A 19,538-nucleotide genomic window follows, 5' to 3' on the forward strand; every position below is an offset into this window, starting at 1 on the left:
TGGGCCCAAAGGATCAGAAGCATGGCCCAGTAAAGGCAGTAGCTCCAGGCAGCAAATCTGCATTCCCAATAGGCCAAATTAGCCACAACATCAAGTCAGTTTAATTAGCAAGGGGAAAAAAAAACACAACAGATTTTTTCATCATCCCATCACTTCACAAAGCTCCCACAGCAGGGATAGCCTGTGTCTGTCAAGTTTAGAAACAAACAGAAAGCTTTAGCAGCTGTTGAGCATTCAGATTTAATTCGCGGTCATAAATATTGGAGAATTTTAATTTGTTGCCTGGCTAGCAGCTGAGAGGTAGATACACACCAGTAAAAAAGCAACAAGTCTTTGTTATTGCATGAGAAAAAAATGTGTATTATAGTTAATTGCAGAAGTCTGGCAAAATATCAAAAAGCATGGAAAAAAAGACGTTAAAAAAAAAAAATCTGAGTGACAGACCAGGAAAGACAAAGCTTGCTGCTGTTCAGCCTCTTTTCAATCTCACTGCTGGCAACGATTATTAGCCTGCTGCGGCTTCCCTTAGCAGATGGAGGCCAGCCAAACTACATAAAACAAAATGCTTTTGGAATTTCCTTCTTAAATTGTTTTGATGACAAGTTCCTATTAAGAACTGTTGTGAATTCATCAGAAAATAGATGCAGCTTCCTCTCTGTGCTAGGAACTGACCATCACAACTTTTTCTCTGGCACCAAACCCTGATAAAGTAAAACTACTGCGCTACGTACCCTTACAGACATCCCGAGGGAGAAACACATGTCTCTCCTTGCCTTTGTGAAGCCCAGCAAAAAGAAAGTATCTTGCACACTAATCCTGCAACACATAGAATGGTTAGGGCTGGAAAGGACCTTCAAAGGTCATCTAGTCCAACCCCCCTGCAACAAACAGGGATATCTCCAACTAGATCAGGTTGCTCAGGGCCTCGTCCAACCTGGCCTTGAACGTCTCCAGGGATGGAGCATCCACCACCTCTCTGGGCAACCTGTTCCAGTGTTCTACAACTCTCATGGTAAAAAAATTTTTTCCTAATATCCAACCTGAATCTACCTCCCTCTATTTTAAAACCATTACCCCTTGTCCTATCACAACTGGCCCTCCTGAACAGCCTCTCCCCATCTTTCTTGTAGGCCCCCTTGAGGTACTGGAAGACCGCTATAAGGTCACCCCGGAGCCTCCTCTTCTCCAGGCTGAACAGCCCCAACTCTTTCAGCCTGTCCTCATAGGAAAGGTGCTCCAGCCCTCTCATCATCCTCGTGGCCCTCCTCTGGACCCTCTCCAACATGTACACACTGAAGTATCCGGCAGTTATTAGATTTGTTGTAGTTATTATAAAGCATCATACAGCGGAGTCCAGCCCATGGCAACTGTGGAGACAGGATTTTGGGGGGCACTAGTGAACTGGGACACCATTCAAGCCAATTAAAAACAGTAACAAAAACTTGGTACTGACTAGTAGGAAGTTATCAATAGAGAGGGAGGATTTTGTTTGACTACCTGTAAGTAAAAATATTTAACCCTCGAACTAAGGAAATATACAGATGTAAATATGTAAGAAGAGGCATAATAAAAACATGACCGTTAAAATAAATAAATAAATAAATACACGGATGAATAGGTGGCAAAACTGTAACAACAATCCAGATACTTCAGTGCCCTGGAAAAAGCATATCCCTGGATGTTTCCTTTCGATTACTCAGGGGATGATGTCATTGATTATAGATACGTACCATCATGGAAAGGAGGAACCTCGCGTTCCCTAACAACAAAATGGCCGAGGAGATGCCAGACCTCCTCCAGCCGCCCGTAGGTAAGGCCCCGGCAAGCCTCCCTCCCCCGCCGCGTCTCGCGGGCGGGGCACCCGGCCGGTGCCACCCCCCAGCCGCTCCGGCGGCGGGCAGGTGGCGTTCCACCGCCCCGGGGCGAGGCGTCCGCCCGGCGGCTTTCACAATAGAGGCGAAGGGGGGAGCGCGGCGCCGACACCCCCCGCGGACAGAAGCGGCCGAGGCGAGGCCAGCGTGAAGCCCGGCCCTCCGGCCCGCGGATAACGGGTGCCGGTGGGCAGGGCCGGGGCCACCGCCCCTCCCAGCCCGCCCTGCGTCGGCGCAGCGTTACCTTTGCGCCCGGCGGCGCCCAATCGCCCGGCGCGGCGGCGGCGGGAGCCACTCACCTGCTGCGGCTGCGGCCGCGCCCGCTCGCTGGCAGCCGGCGGGGTGGCGGCGGCGGCAGCGGCGGCCTCTTGTTGCGCGGTTCCCCGGCGGCGGTTGCAGCAGCAGCAGCAGCGGTGCCGCGATGGTGTGCGGGGACTTCGCCTGCTCCAAGAACTGCCTCTGCGCCCTCAACCTGCTCTACACGGTGCGTGGCTCCGTGCTGCGGCGAGGCGGCGGGAGGGGCGCGGCTGCCCCGGCGGGGTCTCTCACGCCCTGCGGCTCCGCCGCCGGGTGCAGGGGGAAGGCGATGGGGCTCCCTCCGGCCTCCTCTCGGTGCGCGGGTGCTGAGGGGCTGGGGGGACTCCCGGCCGCGGCCTCCGGCTGGGAGGGAGGGGCAGGTGGCACCGGTCAGGCTGCGCTTTGTCACCGCAGGGCCGTGGCTTCTCGGGATGAGAATCCAGGGTGGCACAGCGGCCGCTGCCCGCCCGGGGGGTGCTCTCATCTCCTGCGCCCTCAGCCCGCGGCGGGCCGGGCCGGCTGGCCTGGGGAGGGGGCGGCTCCGTGGCCCGACCCGCAGGTGCCCTTCTTCCCTGTCTGGGAAGGTCGCTGCACCAACCCGGGCGTGAACGAGGACGGGTTTATTTTGCTATTCCTCAGCCAAGCAGTAGCACCGAAATAAGCGCAGTTCGGTGAGTGCAAAGGCCCCAGACCCCGGGTAAGCGGGTTTCCCTGCTCTCCTGAGAAGAGGAGGAGGAATGGACCAGGCAGTTACAAGGCCTGGCAGCTTCGGGGCCGTGGGAACAGGCGTGAGGGGGGAAAGGGAAAAAAAAACAGGTAGTGTGCTGAACTGAAATAACTGACTTGCTGGGGAGCTCTAGGCAGGTCCCTGGTTTTGTTCAGGCAAGTAAGTTGGAGGAGCTATTTTCAACAGGGAACAATAAAATCTCCAGTTGTGGTATAGCTGTGGGTTTTTTCCTCATTATCTATTTTTAAATGACATAGAAATAGCAGGAAACGGGAGTATATGTAATGGCTTCCTCTCACGGCACATCTGGAGAGGTAGTATGTCCTCTAATGTTTCATATTAACAACTGCGCTTGGGGATGACTTCCAGCAGACTGAAATTGGGGTCAGCCGGTGCTTACGGGCAGTTGTATCAGTGCTTCTCTGAAAGCACTGCCTGATCTCGACTGAAGGCGAGACAGGAGAACAAACAGGTTTGTTCATTAGAACAAACAGTTCTCGTAGCTGGTGGTTACTGGACCTGATGGTAATCACCAGGAGGGAGCATGGATGCATGTAGAAGTGCCTGTGCTGAAGCCAGAGCTGTTTGTGATTATATTTTTTGGTGTACAAGATGTCCCTCATTCCCCTAGAAAAGAGCAGAACAAAAACCTTAATTTAGGAGAGGCTGTGTTATGGCACGTGCTTCCTTGGAGGAGCTTGTGGAGTATGTCCCTGAAAAAGCCTCTGGAGCATGCTTAGGGAGCCCCCCCTGCCTGCTGTGAAAGTCACTTGAGATCCCTGTGATGGCATGGTTTGCCCATGCTACCTCCAGGTAGAATAGAGGGGAGCAGGTGGGTGCTGCCTTGTTTGGCATCTGTGGTTGGAGGTAAGTTTAGTGTATGCAGACTGTGATGATGAAGATAACTTAGAACCATAGAGTAGCCCAGGTTGGAAGGGACCTCAAAAGATTGTCTTGGCCAGCTTTTTGTGGGATTGCCCCACCCCAGCAGATGGGTTGTAGGTGAATTGTCCCATCCCGGTTCCTCTTTTCAGTAAACCAGAGGTTAATGCAAGACTTCTTTTTGTTATTATTGTTGTTGTTATTTCTTGAGTGACAGAAGAGAGAGAGAAATCTGCATCTTTCTAGCATTATACATGCACAAATCTCATTTTGATGTCATGTGGACAGCAGGTGTTTTTTGTGAAGACACCATCACTTATTCCTACAGCAGTATATTAACCAGGTGTAAGGGATCTGATAGGTCTTTTGGGTGTGTTTGGCCTTAGCAAGGGTGGGTTGATCTTTGGGACCTCTGTAGTTCTGTTTGTTGTACCTATACAATGCACCTATGACCTTAATCTTGCTCTGATGCCTCCTTGAGTAGAGTTTACTTTGTGGGTGTCACTTGATATTCTTTCATCTGACCTATGCAGAACATATGTTTTTGCTAAAGGGAAGGAATGACTTCTCTGAATTATAGTAACTGGAATATCCAATTGTTATTGCTTGTGTTGCTTATTAATTGTAGGCAAGTTACAAGACCAGTGCTTTTAAATTCTGAGTTGCGGAAATAAGATTTAAGGTTTTTAGTTGGCCTGGTGGAGTTGATCTAGCGAAATACGTGGGCTTCTTTGTTCCTTGGTTGGACAAAACCTGACAATATTAAGATTGAGGTTGCAACAGCAAAATGAATGATGGGCTTATTTTTCCCCAGCTGGAAGAAAATACAGAAGACAACCAGAGCAAGAACTTAATCATCATCTTTTTAAACAATGTTAATTCACAGTAACAATTGGTGAGAAGGGAGTAGTGGGAGTAAGAGTGGATGTAAGGTCAAATAGGTAACACTTTGTGAATGTTTTTCTAGCTGGCATCCATGGGTCTGTATAACATGCTCGGAATGAATTAACCCTCAGAACTGTGTATTGGGGGTTACCGTTTATATTCTGCTTTCCTTTAATACACTCCTATAATAGGATATTGGAGCTTGATTTTCTTTTTTAATTTATTTTTTTAATGCTGTCTTATTTTGCTTTTTACAGTATTACCCAAGAAAAATATGTTCTGGCAGTAATATATCAATTACTGGTTTAAGGCAAGAAACTGGAAACCCACTAACCTAATTGCTCGCTTAAAATTCTTTTCAGATGGTACTTTGCTGATGACTTTTGGGTATTCTCTGGACTAAGTTAATGTCCGTAGGCCCTGGTTGAATTTTTAAATTCATTTTATATGAGTAATTCTGGCATCTATGCTGAGCATTGCTGACTTCATTATGGTTCCTTATGAGTGTTGGAAGAGTAGAGAAAAATAAATGAGAACATTCGTTGACTCAGTGTGTCTATATAATGGTGTGTATTGCTAGAGTAAATGGAAGAACTGTCTGCATACAAGGACCTTTAAAATACTAGTTTTGGGTATCTGGCCAATTTTGTCTTTATTTATTCAATCATAATTGCACTTCCCATCAAATGCCATACAAAATGTTTAAAATGCCTGTCCGTGGAGTTCAGCCAAATTCAAGGCTGTGTATGTAACTCAAGAATTCTAATCTTCCAGGTGTGAGAACCCTAAATGCTGGCTCTGCCAATATTTGCTCGTTTGAACTGGACAGGATTACCTTAGGTAGATAGTGTTCCTTCCAAGGAAGTCTTGAGTAATTGTGTTGAAGTGTGAACAGTTGATATCTTATTTCAAATCAGATTCTCAGAAAGGAAAGGGAGATTCCTAAGTCCTAGCTAGTGATGAAAGATTGAAATGGTAGCTGGGCCACAAGATTAAATACTAAAAAACCCCAACATACTGGCAGTTCATCTGGATGGTGTGTGCTGGTTTTGTCACCTGAGCAGCTACTCAGTTATTGCTGCAGCAGCAAACCTGAACTGTTTGTTGCCAGTATGTAAACATTTTTCCTTTGTTTTGGTAAGCAGGCTTTCAGTTTGATTTAAAGTAAAACACACAGTACCTTTACCTTTAAAAGTGTATATTTTTTTATATACACCAAGTATATAAAAAAAGTTGCACCAAGTTCATTCTATAAGAGCATCCATGTTTCCACTTACCACTAGAAAGTACTTTTATCAAAATAATTTACTTTTTATACTTTGTTCTTTGAACTTGTTTTCTAGACTGCCTGTCAAGTGTCCCAGTTTTTGCATCACTTTCCAAAACACTGTATTTGAAAACTTTTTTTTTTTTTTCCCAGTTGCTGCCTGTTGTTCTCTGGGTGCAGTATTTTTTGAAAGTGTAATTAGCGCATTTCTGCCCTCTTTATCAAAATGTCTTTTCCTGTATTATGGAAGTATACAAAGATGAGGACACAAAATCTCAGATTTGGACAGCATGTGTTTGGCGTGGTAGGGTTTTTAATAATGTTTGTCTTAGTTGCTGCATTCCTGACACAGAGGGGTGAGCGTGTTGCATCTTCCATGCAGATCTGCTAGCTCCATCTCCCTTCTCTCTACATAGGGGAAAACTGGTGTTTGAGGCAGGGTGAACATCTGGATTTTCCTAGGGAAAGGGAATGTGACCGTTTTCTGAGAATTCCTCGCTGCCGTATTGGCTATGCAGAGCCAGGTACTAGCAGACAGGAATTGGAGAAGCACAGTTCTTGCCTCATGTGCCACTTTATTTCACGGTGGTAAATGAACCTGTGATCTCTGAGTTCAGTTCCATTTTGGTTTGTATAAGCTTGTTTTCAGCTGTAACAAGCTACCAGTCAGTAGCCTGCTGTTTGCTGTGTCTGATGATCTATGGTCAGCATTCAGGAGTAGTACAGCATCAAGAGTTTGCCCCAGCACCAGCCTGCACTGGGCTGGTCTGGCTCATCGTCCTAACTGGATGCTCAGCAGGTGGGGCAGGTGGCCTTGGAGCCATTTCTGTCATTCTCAAGGACATTTTGAAGGCAGCAGTATAAACTGTGCTATCTAGTCTTGACGTGTAAATAAAACAGTGGCACATAAGCTCCCAAGTATGTGGCAGGAAAGGTTAATGTTGGTCATGTCAATTTAGTCTTGCTTTTTGGCGTTGTGGTTTGGTGGGTTTTTTTTGTTTTCATTGCCTTTTTAGGAAGGTTTCTGTGCTCACACTTGAGAACACGAAAGAGTGTGCAGCAAAAATATAGATACATATCTTAAGACTTTTTGTTAGTGCTTGGGAATGCCCTCAGCTATATGGTGCATCAGTTTACAGCCAAAGTGACAGTGGTTTGTGGTAGCGGATCAGAATTGAGATGTGTGCTGGGTCTGTAAACCGGATACAAGCAGGTTTTGTTTTTTCACTTGTCTTGCGTAGTGTGCGTTAGTGGCATTTGGAGCTAGGAAGGCAGGCCATGTTTAGTGGAAGAACTGAAGAATGACAGGGAATAGAAGAAGGAGGCTATATGGAACATGGTGTGTTTTAATACCACTGATGTTTTCAGCCATCCTAGCAGTGCAGGTGGACACTTTAAAACCAGCACAATTATTGAGAAGCCCTTTGAATGCCGTGTAGTACCCTTTTAGCTTAAATTATTAGTTGTGTTCTTTCTACTGTTGTTTTTGTGTTGAGGGAGATGTGTGTGTAGAAGGAGGGTCTGTGGGATCACCGAGCTTCCTGAAGACTTTCACAACTTCTTAGAAAACAATGAACAAACAAGCAAGCAAAAGTAAATGTTTCAGAAGGTTCTTGTTCCTGCTACGCAGCAGAAAGCTTGCATTTCCAAAGACCAGGGAGTATAAAACAGGGGTTAAATGTCACTGCTGTTTTAACATGAAAGAAGCTTGTTACCTGATCAAAAGCAGTTTGAGCCTAATTATTCGTCAATAACATGAAGAACTCTGAACTAGGCCCTCAAGCTGAAAGAGCTGGCTTTTGTGATAGGAGACAGGAGCGCTGCCTTTCACATAAATTACCTTGTTCCACATCGCCTGTCTCAAGGATGTTTGGTAACCAGACTACTCATCACCCCTCATTTAGATAGGTCACCTGAAAGTGGAAGATTTCTGTTAGAAGTTCTTTGGAGGTACTCTGTGCTCTCAGTAGAGCTGAAAAAGTACTGTAAGGAGATAAAGTTGCTTGCAGTTTGGCTGGCTTACAGCTGTGATGGAAATCAGTTTAGCCCAGACTTAGCTTGCTACAGGTGCACCTCTCTGTATACTGCCCCATTGTTTTAACGTGATGTTTTTAGATGAAGTGCAGGGAACCAGAAGAATTGTCTTATAGATTCTCTATGGCTGTGCAGAAATGGTTGGCCAAGTTGAAGGGGAGGGTGGTGAAAATCTCTGCCTTCAAAATATAAACTGTATACTTTATACTATATACTGTATACTTTTGAGGTTCAAAGCCCCCTTAAAAAAAGTGGAATATGAACTTATATGTGGAGAGAGAGTTTAAGGAGGATGTGTTTCATCATCTGTGCAATCCCTCTGGTTTTAGTTCCTGTTCCATATCCAGTCTGACAGCTATTCTGTAAATATTTCCTCTGCTGATACCAATGTAAATGCTATGTAATCTCTTTACCCAGAAATCATGAGGCTGTATTTCTTAAATTTTAAGTTCTTAAATGCAGTTTTTACTAACTCCTTTTTGGGCTGAGGCTACAAGAAAACAGTGAGAACGCTAACTTACGCATATGTGTTCCTTCCTAGTGAGCAGTCCAAGCTTGCTGAAATGCTGAAAAGTTGCTGGCTAGTCAAAACAGAAGATTTGCTTGTGGCTTGCTGTTAAAGGAAAGAGGAACTGGTTTTGACATTTGAATTGTTTCTCAGTGATGTTGTCTAGAGAATTCATTTGTCAGTATCTTGGGGTTTTTTGTAATGTAGACTATAAGCTTGTGAATAAATACACAAGAGGTAAGCGTGAAGAGAAATACATTTTTCCAGTACAGAAGTGAGGGAAATGAGCAGCTATGTGCACAGGACAACTTGGATTTAAAGAACAGAACAAATTAGGAGGGATGGGTGGTTTTTTTTAAAGTAGTAATTTACGCAGGAGTAAGGGGAAAGAAAGCCCTTTAAGGCTAATGCTTTAATCATGTTAATAAGTTAATTGGAGAACAGGACAATCAAACTAGTGATGACTTTACCTCTGTGACAAAGAAATTCTTCTTTGTCTAAAGATTGTTATTTTTGAAACATCTTTGAAATTCAAATGTGTGTATATGTGTGTGTGTATATGTATGTATGAAAAAATATGATGGAATTCACTTAAAGTGGAGTTTGATCCATTCCAATGATCTTGAACTTATAGTCCCTAAAATCTTTCCTATAGAGGTGCTGACATTGGAATAACATTTTGTCTATTGGCAGTATGCTTGGTTGTCTTAAATTTTTATTTTTTTTTTACTCCATAGAAAAGTATTTGGATCTCATAGTAAAAACTACCAATTTTCACTTAGGATTTATAGTAGCCGTAGGTTTATTCTGGTAAAGCATTTACCTAATTTCAAAGTGATGAGTTTGTATATTGGATTATGCTAAGCCTATGTTTGCATGTATGCTTTTTTTAAATAAGGTTGCTAGAGTTTGTATTGATGGAGAAGATAGTATATAGTAAATGAGGATATTAAATTTAAAATACTAGCTGTCACCCACTCCCTCCAGACACACACTTCCCATGGCTTCGTGTTGCTTTTCTGCTGTATGGTGTACAGTATGTGCTTGTAGCATCTTTCTGTGAGACAAATCACTGCATCTTGAGATTGTAATAATTTTTGCTCTTTGCTCGTAATGCCTGTTGACTTTCTGTGTAAACATGCCTTAAGTGAACAGGACCCTTTGAATCACTTCTGAGAACAAGACTTGTACTTGTGTTTTTGAAGCTCAGTTAGTACTTCTGAGGAGTCATTCACTGCTCTTGTATTGAGAGACCTTCTTACTGCTTGCAAGAAGGTGTTTTGTTGATACTGGGTTTAGGAGCTGGTGGTAGTCTCTAATACAGAAAAAGTCCTTGCTAAGAAAGGTCCTTGGTAAGTGCTAAATCTGTCTCTTATCTGTCTGTTAAAACTTTGGGGTTTGATGTGGACAGTGGCAAAGTATCCATGGTGGAAGAGCAGGCTGTGGTGTGTGGGAGTGTTTGTTGAAAGGAACTTCTGGGGCTCGTCTGTCCAGACACCTACTCAGAGCAGGATTACAAATAGCACTCGTTTGCCAGCTCTGGCTTTGTCTACTGAGTCTTGAAAACCTTAGAGAAGAAAAATTGCCACCTCTCTGAGTACAGCACCACACCACCTTGCAGATGTTTTTTCTAATGTCCAGGCCAAGCCTGCTAAGCTATTACGTGTAGTTGTTGTCTCTTGTTTTGTGGTCGATCAATACTGAGAAGAGTTTGCCTCCATTGTTTTTTGTAATGTGCCTTCAGCTTCAGTTGCTATTAGATTATCCCTAGGCTGCCTTTTTGTCAGACTGAACAAACACAGCTCCATCACCTGATTCTCAAACATCATTTTCAAGGCTCCAGGCCGTTTTTGTGACTCTTGCCAGGTTCTCAAATTCTTTTTTGACCTGTGGGGCTTGAAATAGGACACAGTATTTGAGCTGCAGTCTTACCAGTGTTGAGTTTCCGTTGATTGCACTCCTCTTGGCTTTCGCTGTTTGCAATGTGAGGAGACTCTTGGCTCATATTCAACTTGGCAACCAGCGTGATCCCCAGGTCTATCTCAGTAAGACTGTTGTTTAACCGGTGTGTTCCGAGGCTCCGCCGAAGCACCCCAGGAGCAGAATTTTGCACTTCATGAGGTTCCTGTTGGCTTATTCCTCGAGTTTATCAAGGTCCATCTGAGTTGAATCTCTATTTGGAAAGTCAATCACTCTTCCTTGTTTAGTATCATCCACAGATTTTCTTAGGATTCATGCTGTCTTATCACCCAAGTTGTTAATGAAGATACTGTATAATATTGGCCTCAGAATCAGCCTTTTTGGTGCTCCTTGCCTGCCAGGAGCTGGATACTGAGCGGTCGGTTACTACCCTTTAAGCTCAGCAGTCCAGCCTGTTGTCATTCAGCCTAACAGGCCATTCTCCAGCCCATACCTTTTCAGCTTACTAATAAGACTACTGTGGTAAACCAAATCAGTCCTAATCACCACAAACTGGGCTGTGCTTTCATGTATTTTTTGGTAGATTTATCAAGCAAATATTTGAAGTGTTAGTAAACAAGGCTAGTTTTATGTGAGTAAACTCATGTAGATAAAACGGAGTTTGACATGTTCTTCAGTCTTCCAAGGATAATGCTGTTTTTTTGTGGGGAGTTCTGGTGCTGTGAAATGTGGTTTCATGAAATGTGGTTTTAATGAAACCACAAATGTGGTTTCAGTAAAATAAAATGTGATGTTCAGAAGCCCCCTAGAGAGTCCTTTTTTCTAACTTTAACAGAAATAGGTGACTTTCCTATAAGTAAGCAAAGCTTGTATGTTTAGAATGTACGTATTGCTCACTTAAAAGTAGTTAGGGTCACTGAGTAGTTTTGTTTCAAGTATGTTCTACTACAAAGTTGTAGCAGCTTCACTTTTAGAAATAGTGCATCTAAATATTGTTTCAAAATGCTGGAATAAGCACTCGAGTAGTCATTTCTAGTGGCTAAACAGTGCCTAATGCTATGAGCCTTGCATTGTTTTACAGAGTTGTAAAACCTCTTTCCAAAGTAGATGAAGTTGTTCTTCCTGTTTGTAGAAGTGTGTGTTTACTTTAGTTTTTCACGTTATGGCACTATAAAATTATATACATGTATAGTTTTGTTGTTCAAAATTCAGAGAGTCCAATCCAAACCAGGAAATGAAGGAGTAGCCATAATTTCATCTTTCAGTCAACATGCAGAGGAGGAAGGAACTTAATATTAAATCTATTTCTGGAATGGTTTGTAAACCTGCAGTCTCTATTTCAGTTTTGAAACACGAAGTCAGTTTTCCACAACTTTAAGTGACCAAAATTGGATTAGCCAGTAGGTATTTTGATCCAAATTATGTATCTGCCTGACTGGATAAAGCATTTTCACATAGCTTGCCAACCAGAGCCCAGTAGCATGGATCTGTGATCATACTCAATTTCCAGATATTTTAAGGAATTGGACAATGGACAACCCTGTCATGTGAAAGAAGGGAAAATTTAGCCATGGTATTATGGAGGTAAAGATTGAAAATGAGACCGATGGCTCTAAAATAGAATGTGATCAAAAGAGAAACTCAAATATTTTATGTTACTTTCTTTTTCAAAGCTGGTCACCTGATTCCTGAACATCTGTGGTTCAACAGTGGATTTGAAAGCCAGAGAGGTTTTGTGGGTTTTTTCCACTTGAAAACCATAGAAGTTCTTGATTCAGTATGTGGCTGTTTTTACCAGGAAAGCTTTTTGGGCCAGGGGGTCGTCATGTTAAGAACTTTTAGTGTTATACGTACTAATTTCACGTACGTATCATCAGAATAATGGAAGCTGACATGAGTCACGGCAGCCAGAAGTAACCAGTACCCTGCAACTTACGCGCTGCATTTATCCAATAGATGTTTTAGGCACAGATTTTGTTTAGGTGTTTTGGGTTTTTTTTGATACTTTAAGAATAAAACTAGTTTCATCTAGTTGTTTTAGACATTTATGAAATGAGCAAGGAGCTGAACAAATACACATTTTGGTATCCTGGAAGCAGATTGAAGAAGATAAAGATTTGCAGTCATAGCTCAGGCAGGAGAAATAAGTATTAGTAAAACCTTTAGGAGCAAAGTTTCTTCTGCTTTTCTTTGTGAAATAAATTTAGATTTGACATTATCTCATAAAAAATCTCAAAGGTAATACTTTGAAGAGCTGTGTAGTGGCATTGTGAGTTCAGTGCTTGGAAGTTGATGCAGAGCATGGGACACTAGCCGGCACTTTCTGATTGGAAATTGGGTTACGAGATTTCTTTTGTTGTTCACTTCTGATGCTTGCGTGGAAAAATAAATCTTCCCAGTGGTATGAGACAATGAAATAAAGTGAATGGGCATGATCAGAATGTGTAGGTATTGCACTTAACTGTCTGATTAGCAAGGCTAATTTTTAATGTAATGACATTAGGAAGTTTATAGCCTTGTGCAGCATGTGTTCAGAAAATCTGTCTGTGGCAGAACCAAGGGTTTGTTTTGTTTTTTATATTTTTCTTTCCCCTTCCCTGTAATTTACATTCATGACATCTTGGCTGGGTGTTTTGGTGATTAAGACTTTTTGTTTGAGAAACAAAACCAAGCATGAATTTATCCTAAAACTCTACTAGTATTGAACAATTCCTTTGAATGTTACTGTTTTCTTCTGTCTCTTCATGTGGTGAGAGAGGGGTGTAGGTATGGCAAATACCCTCTTTCTTGCAGACTCTCTTAAATTTCTCATGTGGATTACTGGCTTTTGGTAAAAACATTTTTTGAGGTGTGTTCCTGTGCGAACACGTGAAAAAAACACCCACTGTGTTTCGATCTTGGTGAGCATCACTACTTGTTTTAGTAGCTTACTCGATGTTATCTTAGATTTCCATGTTTCAAAAGCAGCATTACATAGGTCAGTCTTCTAAAAGGTACTTAAGTTGAAAAAGTATACAGACATGTTTGGCATTAGAACCAACAAAAACGCCCTGCTCTAGGGTAAGTATACTGAAATGATGGATAACTTGGAAATTTCCTCTTATGTTTAATTTTTTTCATTCCTCTGCAGAAGCAGTAAAAGGTCATGAGGTATGTTGTTTGAAGGGAAACTGATGAACAAGTGTAAGTGCTTGCTCTGTATTTGTTGTCAAGTAAAGCCAGGTAGTTGGACTAGACTAAGCACTTACTCTTGTTTTGGTTTTGTTTGTTTTGGTTTTTAATAACGATACAACTTCTGGGTATTTTTTGGTGAGGTCAGGGTTTTTGGAAGTTAAAACTTACGTCGTGAATGGGTGTTACTTAACAGAGAACGCAGTGAGCGGTGTGTTACCCATAGGTCTTACTTTGAAACAAGAGTGTATTATGCATCTTGTGTATTGGACATCTGGGTTGGCTTTATCTGCAGCTTCACTCCTGCTGTACCTCATTACAAATTTCTCTGCAGCTTTTCATGTTGGAATTTTTTTTTCTTCTGCGTTTTTGGCATGGAAACAGGAAAGGCTGGAGCTTCCTGCCCATATAAACAATAAATCCCAGTAAACTAACTGAGACAGATTCTCCTGCCTTCCCTGAATACCATCTTTAAAAGGAAGGAAACAGCGTAAGTGGGTTTGGGGCATTGAAATAGTATTGACTTCACAGTAAAGCTATTTTCTTAAATATGTAGCGGAGACAGGGCACCTTTTTTGTTTTACTACATGAAGTCCTTGAGATACAGATCTAAAAAGTATTTTGTGTGACCTTGTTAACTGTTATGTTTTATCATCAACTACATAGAAGCTTGTCTAGTGAATTAAAACAGCTGTATTCCTGACTACAGTAAGTTTTAGCGAAGTGCACTTTTTTACATGTTTGGAGCTGTGGAGCTGCATATTGTCCTTTAAATACACTGCCACTGTTTCAGAAAACATCTGGAATTTTCATTCTTCTTCCATTCTGTGAATTAAAGCTGATGATTTTAGGATATTTGTCAATTCTGTTATAATCTACACTTCAGTGTCTCTAGTCTCTCTAATCACAAATAATGTAGGATGGCTTGACTTGCAGGTAGATTAAGTTGTAACAGTTCCACATTAATAGTGTTGAAGAATATGTGTGCCTTAAAACATCTGGAACTGAAGTTATCTCTATGATGAAGTGGAGGACTGGTTTGTTTAGGATTGTGCTTCTCTTTACACAGGAAAGAAAAATTGTAGCTTTGTAATAACAGCTTTAATATAAAGAATATAGCCATGTATGGGCTGAGCCTCTTTTAAGATACAGACTAACTTTTTGTTTTCTCTTCCCTCCAGCTGGTGAGCCTGCTGCTGATTGGAATTGCGGCATGGGGAATCGGCTTTGGCCTCATCTCTAGTTTCAGAGTTGTTGGAGTGACAATTGCAGTAGGAATCTTCCTCTTCCTTATTGCCTTAGTCGGATTGATTGGTGCGGTGAAACATCATCAAGTATTGCTGTTCTTTGTATCCTTCTGATGAATTACATGGATCACAGCTTGGTTCAAGCCGTGTAAACAACCTGCTCTGTCAGCTGAGGCTGATGCGGAAGGTGCTTTAGAAATAGAATAGAAATTCACAGTCTGATTTTGATCAAGTGCAGTCTAAATTAAAGTTCCTTCCCATTTAACTTTATTCCAGCTTTAGTTTTTTTCCCTTGTTTATTCTCTGAGGACAGAAGTATTCATATTTCCTTCTTTTAAAAATTAAAATATTTTAATTTTTGAGAGCTTTTTATGGCGGGTCACTGTGTCATAGTGCCTCTTACTGCATGCTCAACCCTACACCAGGCTAAAATATGTGAACTGCTAGTGTTTAATGGTAGAGAAAGGTGATACTTCCAGATAGCAAGCTTGTTGCAGCTGGCAGGGGAATGTGTTGTGAGTATTACAGGCTGTCAAGAAACACTTTCTTTTCATACCTAGTTTTTAATTGCGAACCCAGACTAGAAATGAGCACAGGCCTTCTCAGTGTGCTTTGCTGCCCCTTTATGCTTACTGATGCTGTGTATGCAGTCTGTGGTGCTGCCTTGCGTAACAAAATCAGTCTCTTTGGATGAGAGAAGAGATTCATCAGATAAAATTCTTATTTTTCTGGTTGCGGTCTATGAATAAGTAGTAACCTGCACTTTGCAAACAGTTTAATTGTGTTAGATAATTATCTGTCTCTGGAATTGTGAAGCCAAATTGTGAAGACAGTGGCCAACTTTCAAAAAGTGATCTTTAGTATCAAAGTTTGTTCTTTTTGTTTCGTACTGTTTTCAGATGCATTAGTCCAAAAGTGCGAGAGGCTGCGTTCCAAAAGCAACTCTCACTATTTTTTTATGCTAAAGTTTTTTTTGTGCTAACTATGCTAAAGTTATCTTTTGTAATTAATTACAAGACTGTGTCATTGAAGGCAAAAAAAATTTTGAGTATGCAATACCCAGAAAAATATTTTCTTTATCTTGGAATGACAGCGTGAGTCCCTGAAGCTGGAGAAATTGGCTGTAGATTTTTCTCTCTCAAAGCTCCTTTTAACTTCTCTGCTCATGTTGTCTTGCTAGCAAGAAACACCTAACCTAAAGATACCAGCCATGTATAGCAGTAGCCAAAAAGAGATAATACATGGTGATTGAGTTCTGGGAACATTACTTGGGTCATCTTTTCCATCCAGTCAGAATTTAATTCTATAGTTAGTTTGTTTTAAAGGACCTATTGTTGCTCAGTAATGAACACCATTAGGCGTATACATTATAAAAGCAAAATTAATTTGAGAGTGTATCCTTGACTACTGTTTCCAGTACATGATTATTCTTTTGCTAGTCTTTATTGTCCAGTTTTCTGTCTCCTGTGCCTGTTTGGCACTGAACAAGGAACAGCAGGTAAGAGAAGCTTTCTGATATCTGAGTTAATCTATAGCATAATACTATAAATATGTATGTACACACACACACACAGATTTTTATGTATATATAAATTCTTCCACGAAATGAGGAGAGTGTATTTTAAGAAAAATCAGCATTATCTTTTTAAAAAAGGACTAGACCTTAGGCAGTGCTTGGCTGTGGTAGCTAGAGACACATACATCTGGGCTCCAAAATTACTTTCAGCTGTCTTTTTTTTTTTTTATATATATTGTTTTTAAACTTCCTATGTAAGTTTATGGTCACAAGTGTAGCAGCATGATATCTTGACTATGTCATGTGTTCAGTAATTCCAGATAAGCTGATGAAATCTACAGTCATAATGTAAAGATGATAAAGCCACTGAATTTTTCTTGTGTAACTGAAAAGGTCGTGACTACATTAGGAACAGAGGTGACCCTTAAGTGTGAAAGTAAAACCAGCTTCCATGGAGTATAAAGTCTAATTCTTACTGCATGAGAAGCAGGCAAGGGTACAGTGACAAAATAAACAGCTTCCTACGCTTTTTGTTTAAAGTTCGAGCAGTCTCTGATTATCTGCATGTCCCATTACTAGTGCTTTTACAGGGTTTAGGAAAAAGAAAGGAAGAAAACTAATTATAACCATGAATGTGCTGCTCCTAGGTGCTGCTATTGCATTAGCTACACACACTGTTTGAACATTCAAGTCATTCTTTAATGTGTTATCCATCCTGATAGACTTCAAGATCTGAAGGTTTTAGTTAGGGAATTACCAGCTTGGCCTAGTATATTGTTTTCCAATGAAATGCAAAGCAGTTCAGTTAATATAATATGTATTTGCTTATGCCTTCTAGAGTCAGCTTCTAGAGGTGGGATGGAATAACACTAACAGCGCGAGAGCAGACATTGAGAGAAGTCTGAATTGTTGTGGATTCAGAGTTTTTGATCCGAATGAAACCTGCTCCTCTGTAAGTTCTTCAAGCATGAAAAAACTTGCAACTTCATTGTGTTTGTTCAAATATGTACATCTGTGTTCATAGTGGCAGAAAGCAGAGTGTTTTAAGAAATGTGTAAGGTAATTGTTACAACGATACTAAGCTCTTTAGTTAACTTACTGGAAACGTAATCACACAGCACCCTGCAAGGGTTGTACTCCATTGTCATTTATATACTTGATTTTTTGGAGTCTTTTAAAACTGCCTGAGTTTTGTCTGTGGCTGGCAGTCTTTCACAGAGCTAACTAGATGCTTTCAATCAATGAAGCATCATCAGAAAACGGAGTGCAATTCTCTGTTTATATCTGCTACAGGATTGTTTTAGAAGTCGCCAGTGTCAGCCATGCGCACCGATAATAGAAGAATATTCTGGAATGGTGCTGACATTTGTTGGAGGCATAGGACTCTTCTTCAGTTTCACAGAGGTAAGTGAGTAGGAGGTTAGAAAATTGAATGAATGCTTTTTCCCCACTTTTGAAGCCCTATTTTGTGAAACAATTAATTTTAGGGTGTTTATTACAGGAATTCTCAGTACTATATCAGGAGACAAATCATTAATTAGGTCAAATTTTTCAGGCTGTCAGCTTGCTTAAGTCTGCCAAAGGAGGACTTGTCTTTATTCAACACTGGGAATTCTTGCAACTTTATGTTATTTAGACTACAAACTGCAACGAGATACCACATTAAAATGTGGTGCTGTAAAGTTTAAGTTTTGCAGAAAGTTAGCTATTCAGGTTTATCATTCTCCAAAAGTAATAAGAAGAGTGCCATTGCTTTGTCTTGTTTCCCTGTTCTTTCCACCTCCTTCCACCTATGCACACATACAGTGGGGTTTTTAAGTTTTGGGGCTTCTTGTTTGTGCCTCCTGTAGTGGAAAGATACAGTTTCATGATGAATGAACTGTATTTTAAACATCAGGTTGAAAAGGTCTTTGACTTTTTGCTTTAGTATCCAGATGATACATATACTCGCATTAAAAGTCCTCAGAGCGAGTCTTTTGTAACCCCACAGTAAAACGAGTGAAAACACTCCTTCTGCTGCTTAGTGCAGTTTTCAGAAGGTTTGTAGATATTACAGCAACGAGAGGTACAGCATCTTAAACAGAATCACTCTGCTATCTGCCCTCAATTTCTCCTCTAAAAAATGTGAAGCTGCTGGGAGGGAGGAAGTTGGCTGGGGAGAATGACAAGATTTGAAAATGTACTAGAAAAATAGCCTTATAGTTGAGTAGTAACTGTAAAATGAAACGATTTGGAGGAGGTTTACGAATGTTTATCATTTGGGGAGGGGAAAGAATAGTTTAATGCTGGGCATGCCTGTGGGGGAAATATTTTGCATTGCATTGCAGATACAGTTTTGGCTTTTTTGTTTTGTTGTTCTCTTTGTTGCTAGGTATGAATTTCTGAGAAGGTGCGTTCTTTTTTCTAATTAAGAAAGCTGATGTGTGGTTGTGCAATAGCAACAGTAAAATATCCTAAACTTATGTACTGGAAATTCTTTGTTAGGGTTTTATGTTTAAAACAAATTTTGTAAAATTGATGGAAGATGGGGTGGAGACCCTCTGCTTAATAATATCTTTGGGTTTTGTTTTCAGATTCTAGGAGTCTGGCTGACTTATAGATACAGGAACCAAAAGGATCCCCGTGCAAACCCGAGTGCATTTCTTTGACGAGTTTATGAAGGACTGAATCTTCTCTCTGCACCCTCCACTTCAAAATACTGATTCTCCGTAGTTTGGTGTTTTTCCATAATAGAGATTCTACATGTACCCAAAATAAAACTTAATTTCCATAAGAAATTTGTAGTTTTCATATTTAATTTCCCACTATTTTTCTTCTAAGAATCCCTATCTTGAAGTAGACTGGTGCATTCAGTAGCTGGGCAGAGTCAAACTGCAGCTCTGAGCTGGTTAAACAACCCTGTTAAGACTTTCGTAATTGATGTGGTGAACTCTATACAGCGAGTGTTACAGCACTACTGGCTTCTCTCATGTCCAAAAAGCCCAGAAGTATTTTCTGCTGTATTCCTTGATTACAAAAATTCACATGATTTATCATTAAAATGATGAAATATATGGTGGGTGGTTGGACTGTATGATTTGATTAGGCTTTATGATTAACTCTAGTCGACTTTTTGTCTTAATAATGATCTCCCACTTTCCTATTAAGGTAAAAATAGAAGCTAAAGATGTTGTTTTCTGTAGTGCACATAAGTGTATGTTAATGACTACTGTA

The 19,538-nt window shown here is 41.1% G+C and overlaps 1 protein-coding gene across 1 annotated transcript; it reads left to right on the forward strand.

Moving 5' to 3' along the window:
• Positions 1-2,292: 2,292 nt before the first annotated feature.
• On the forward strand, positions 2,293-18,973 carry TSPAN13 (tetraspanin 13). Its single transcript, XM_086614973.1, has 6 exons — positions 2,293-2,355; positions 14,744-14,911; positions 16,227-16,307; positions 17,164-17,277; positions 17,619-17,729; positions 18,899-18,973. Exons 1-6 carry the CDS (start codon positions 2,293-2,295, stop codon positions 18,971-18,973), a joined length of 612 nt encoding a protein of 203 aa, XP_086471099.1.
• The last annotated feature ends 565 nt before the right edge of the window (positions 18,974-19,538 follow it).

The sequence above is a fragment of the Tauraco erythrolophus genome, chromosome 7 (assembly GCF_009769465.1).
Source record: "Tauraco erythrolophus isolate bTauEry1 chromosome 7, bTauEry1.pri, whole genome shotgun sequence".
NCBI lineage: Eukaryota > Metazoa > Chordata > Aves > Musophagiformes > Musophagidae > Tauraco > Tauraco erythrolophus.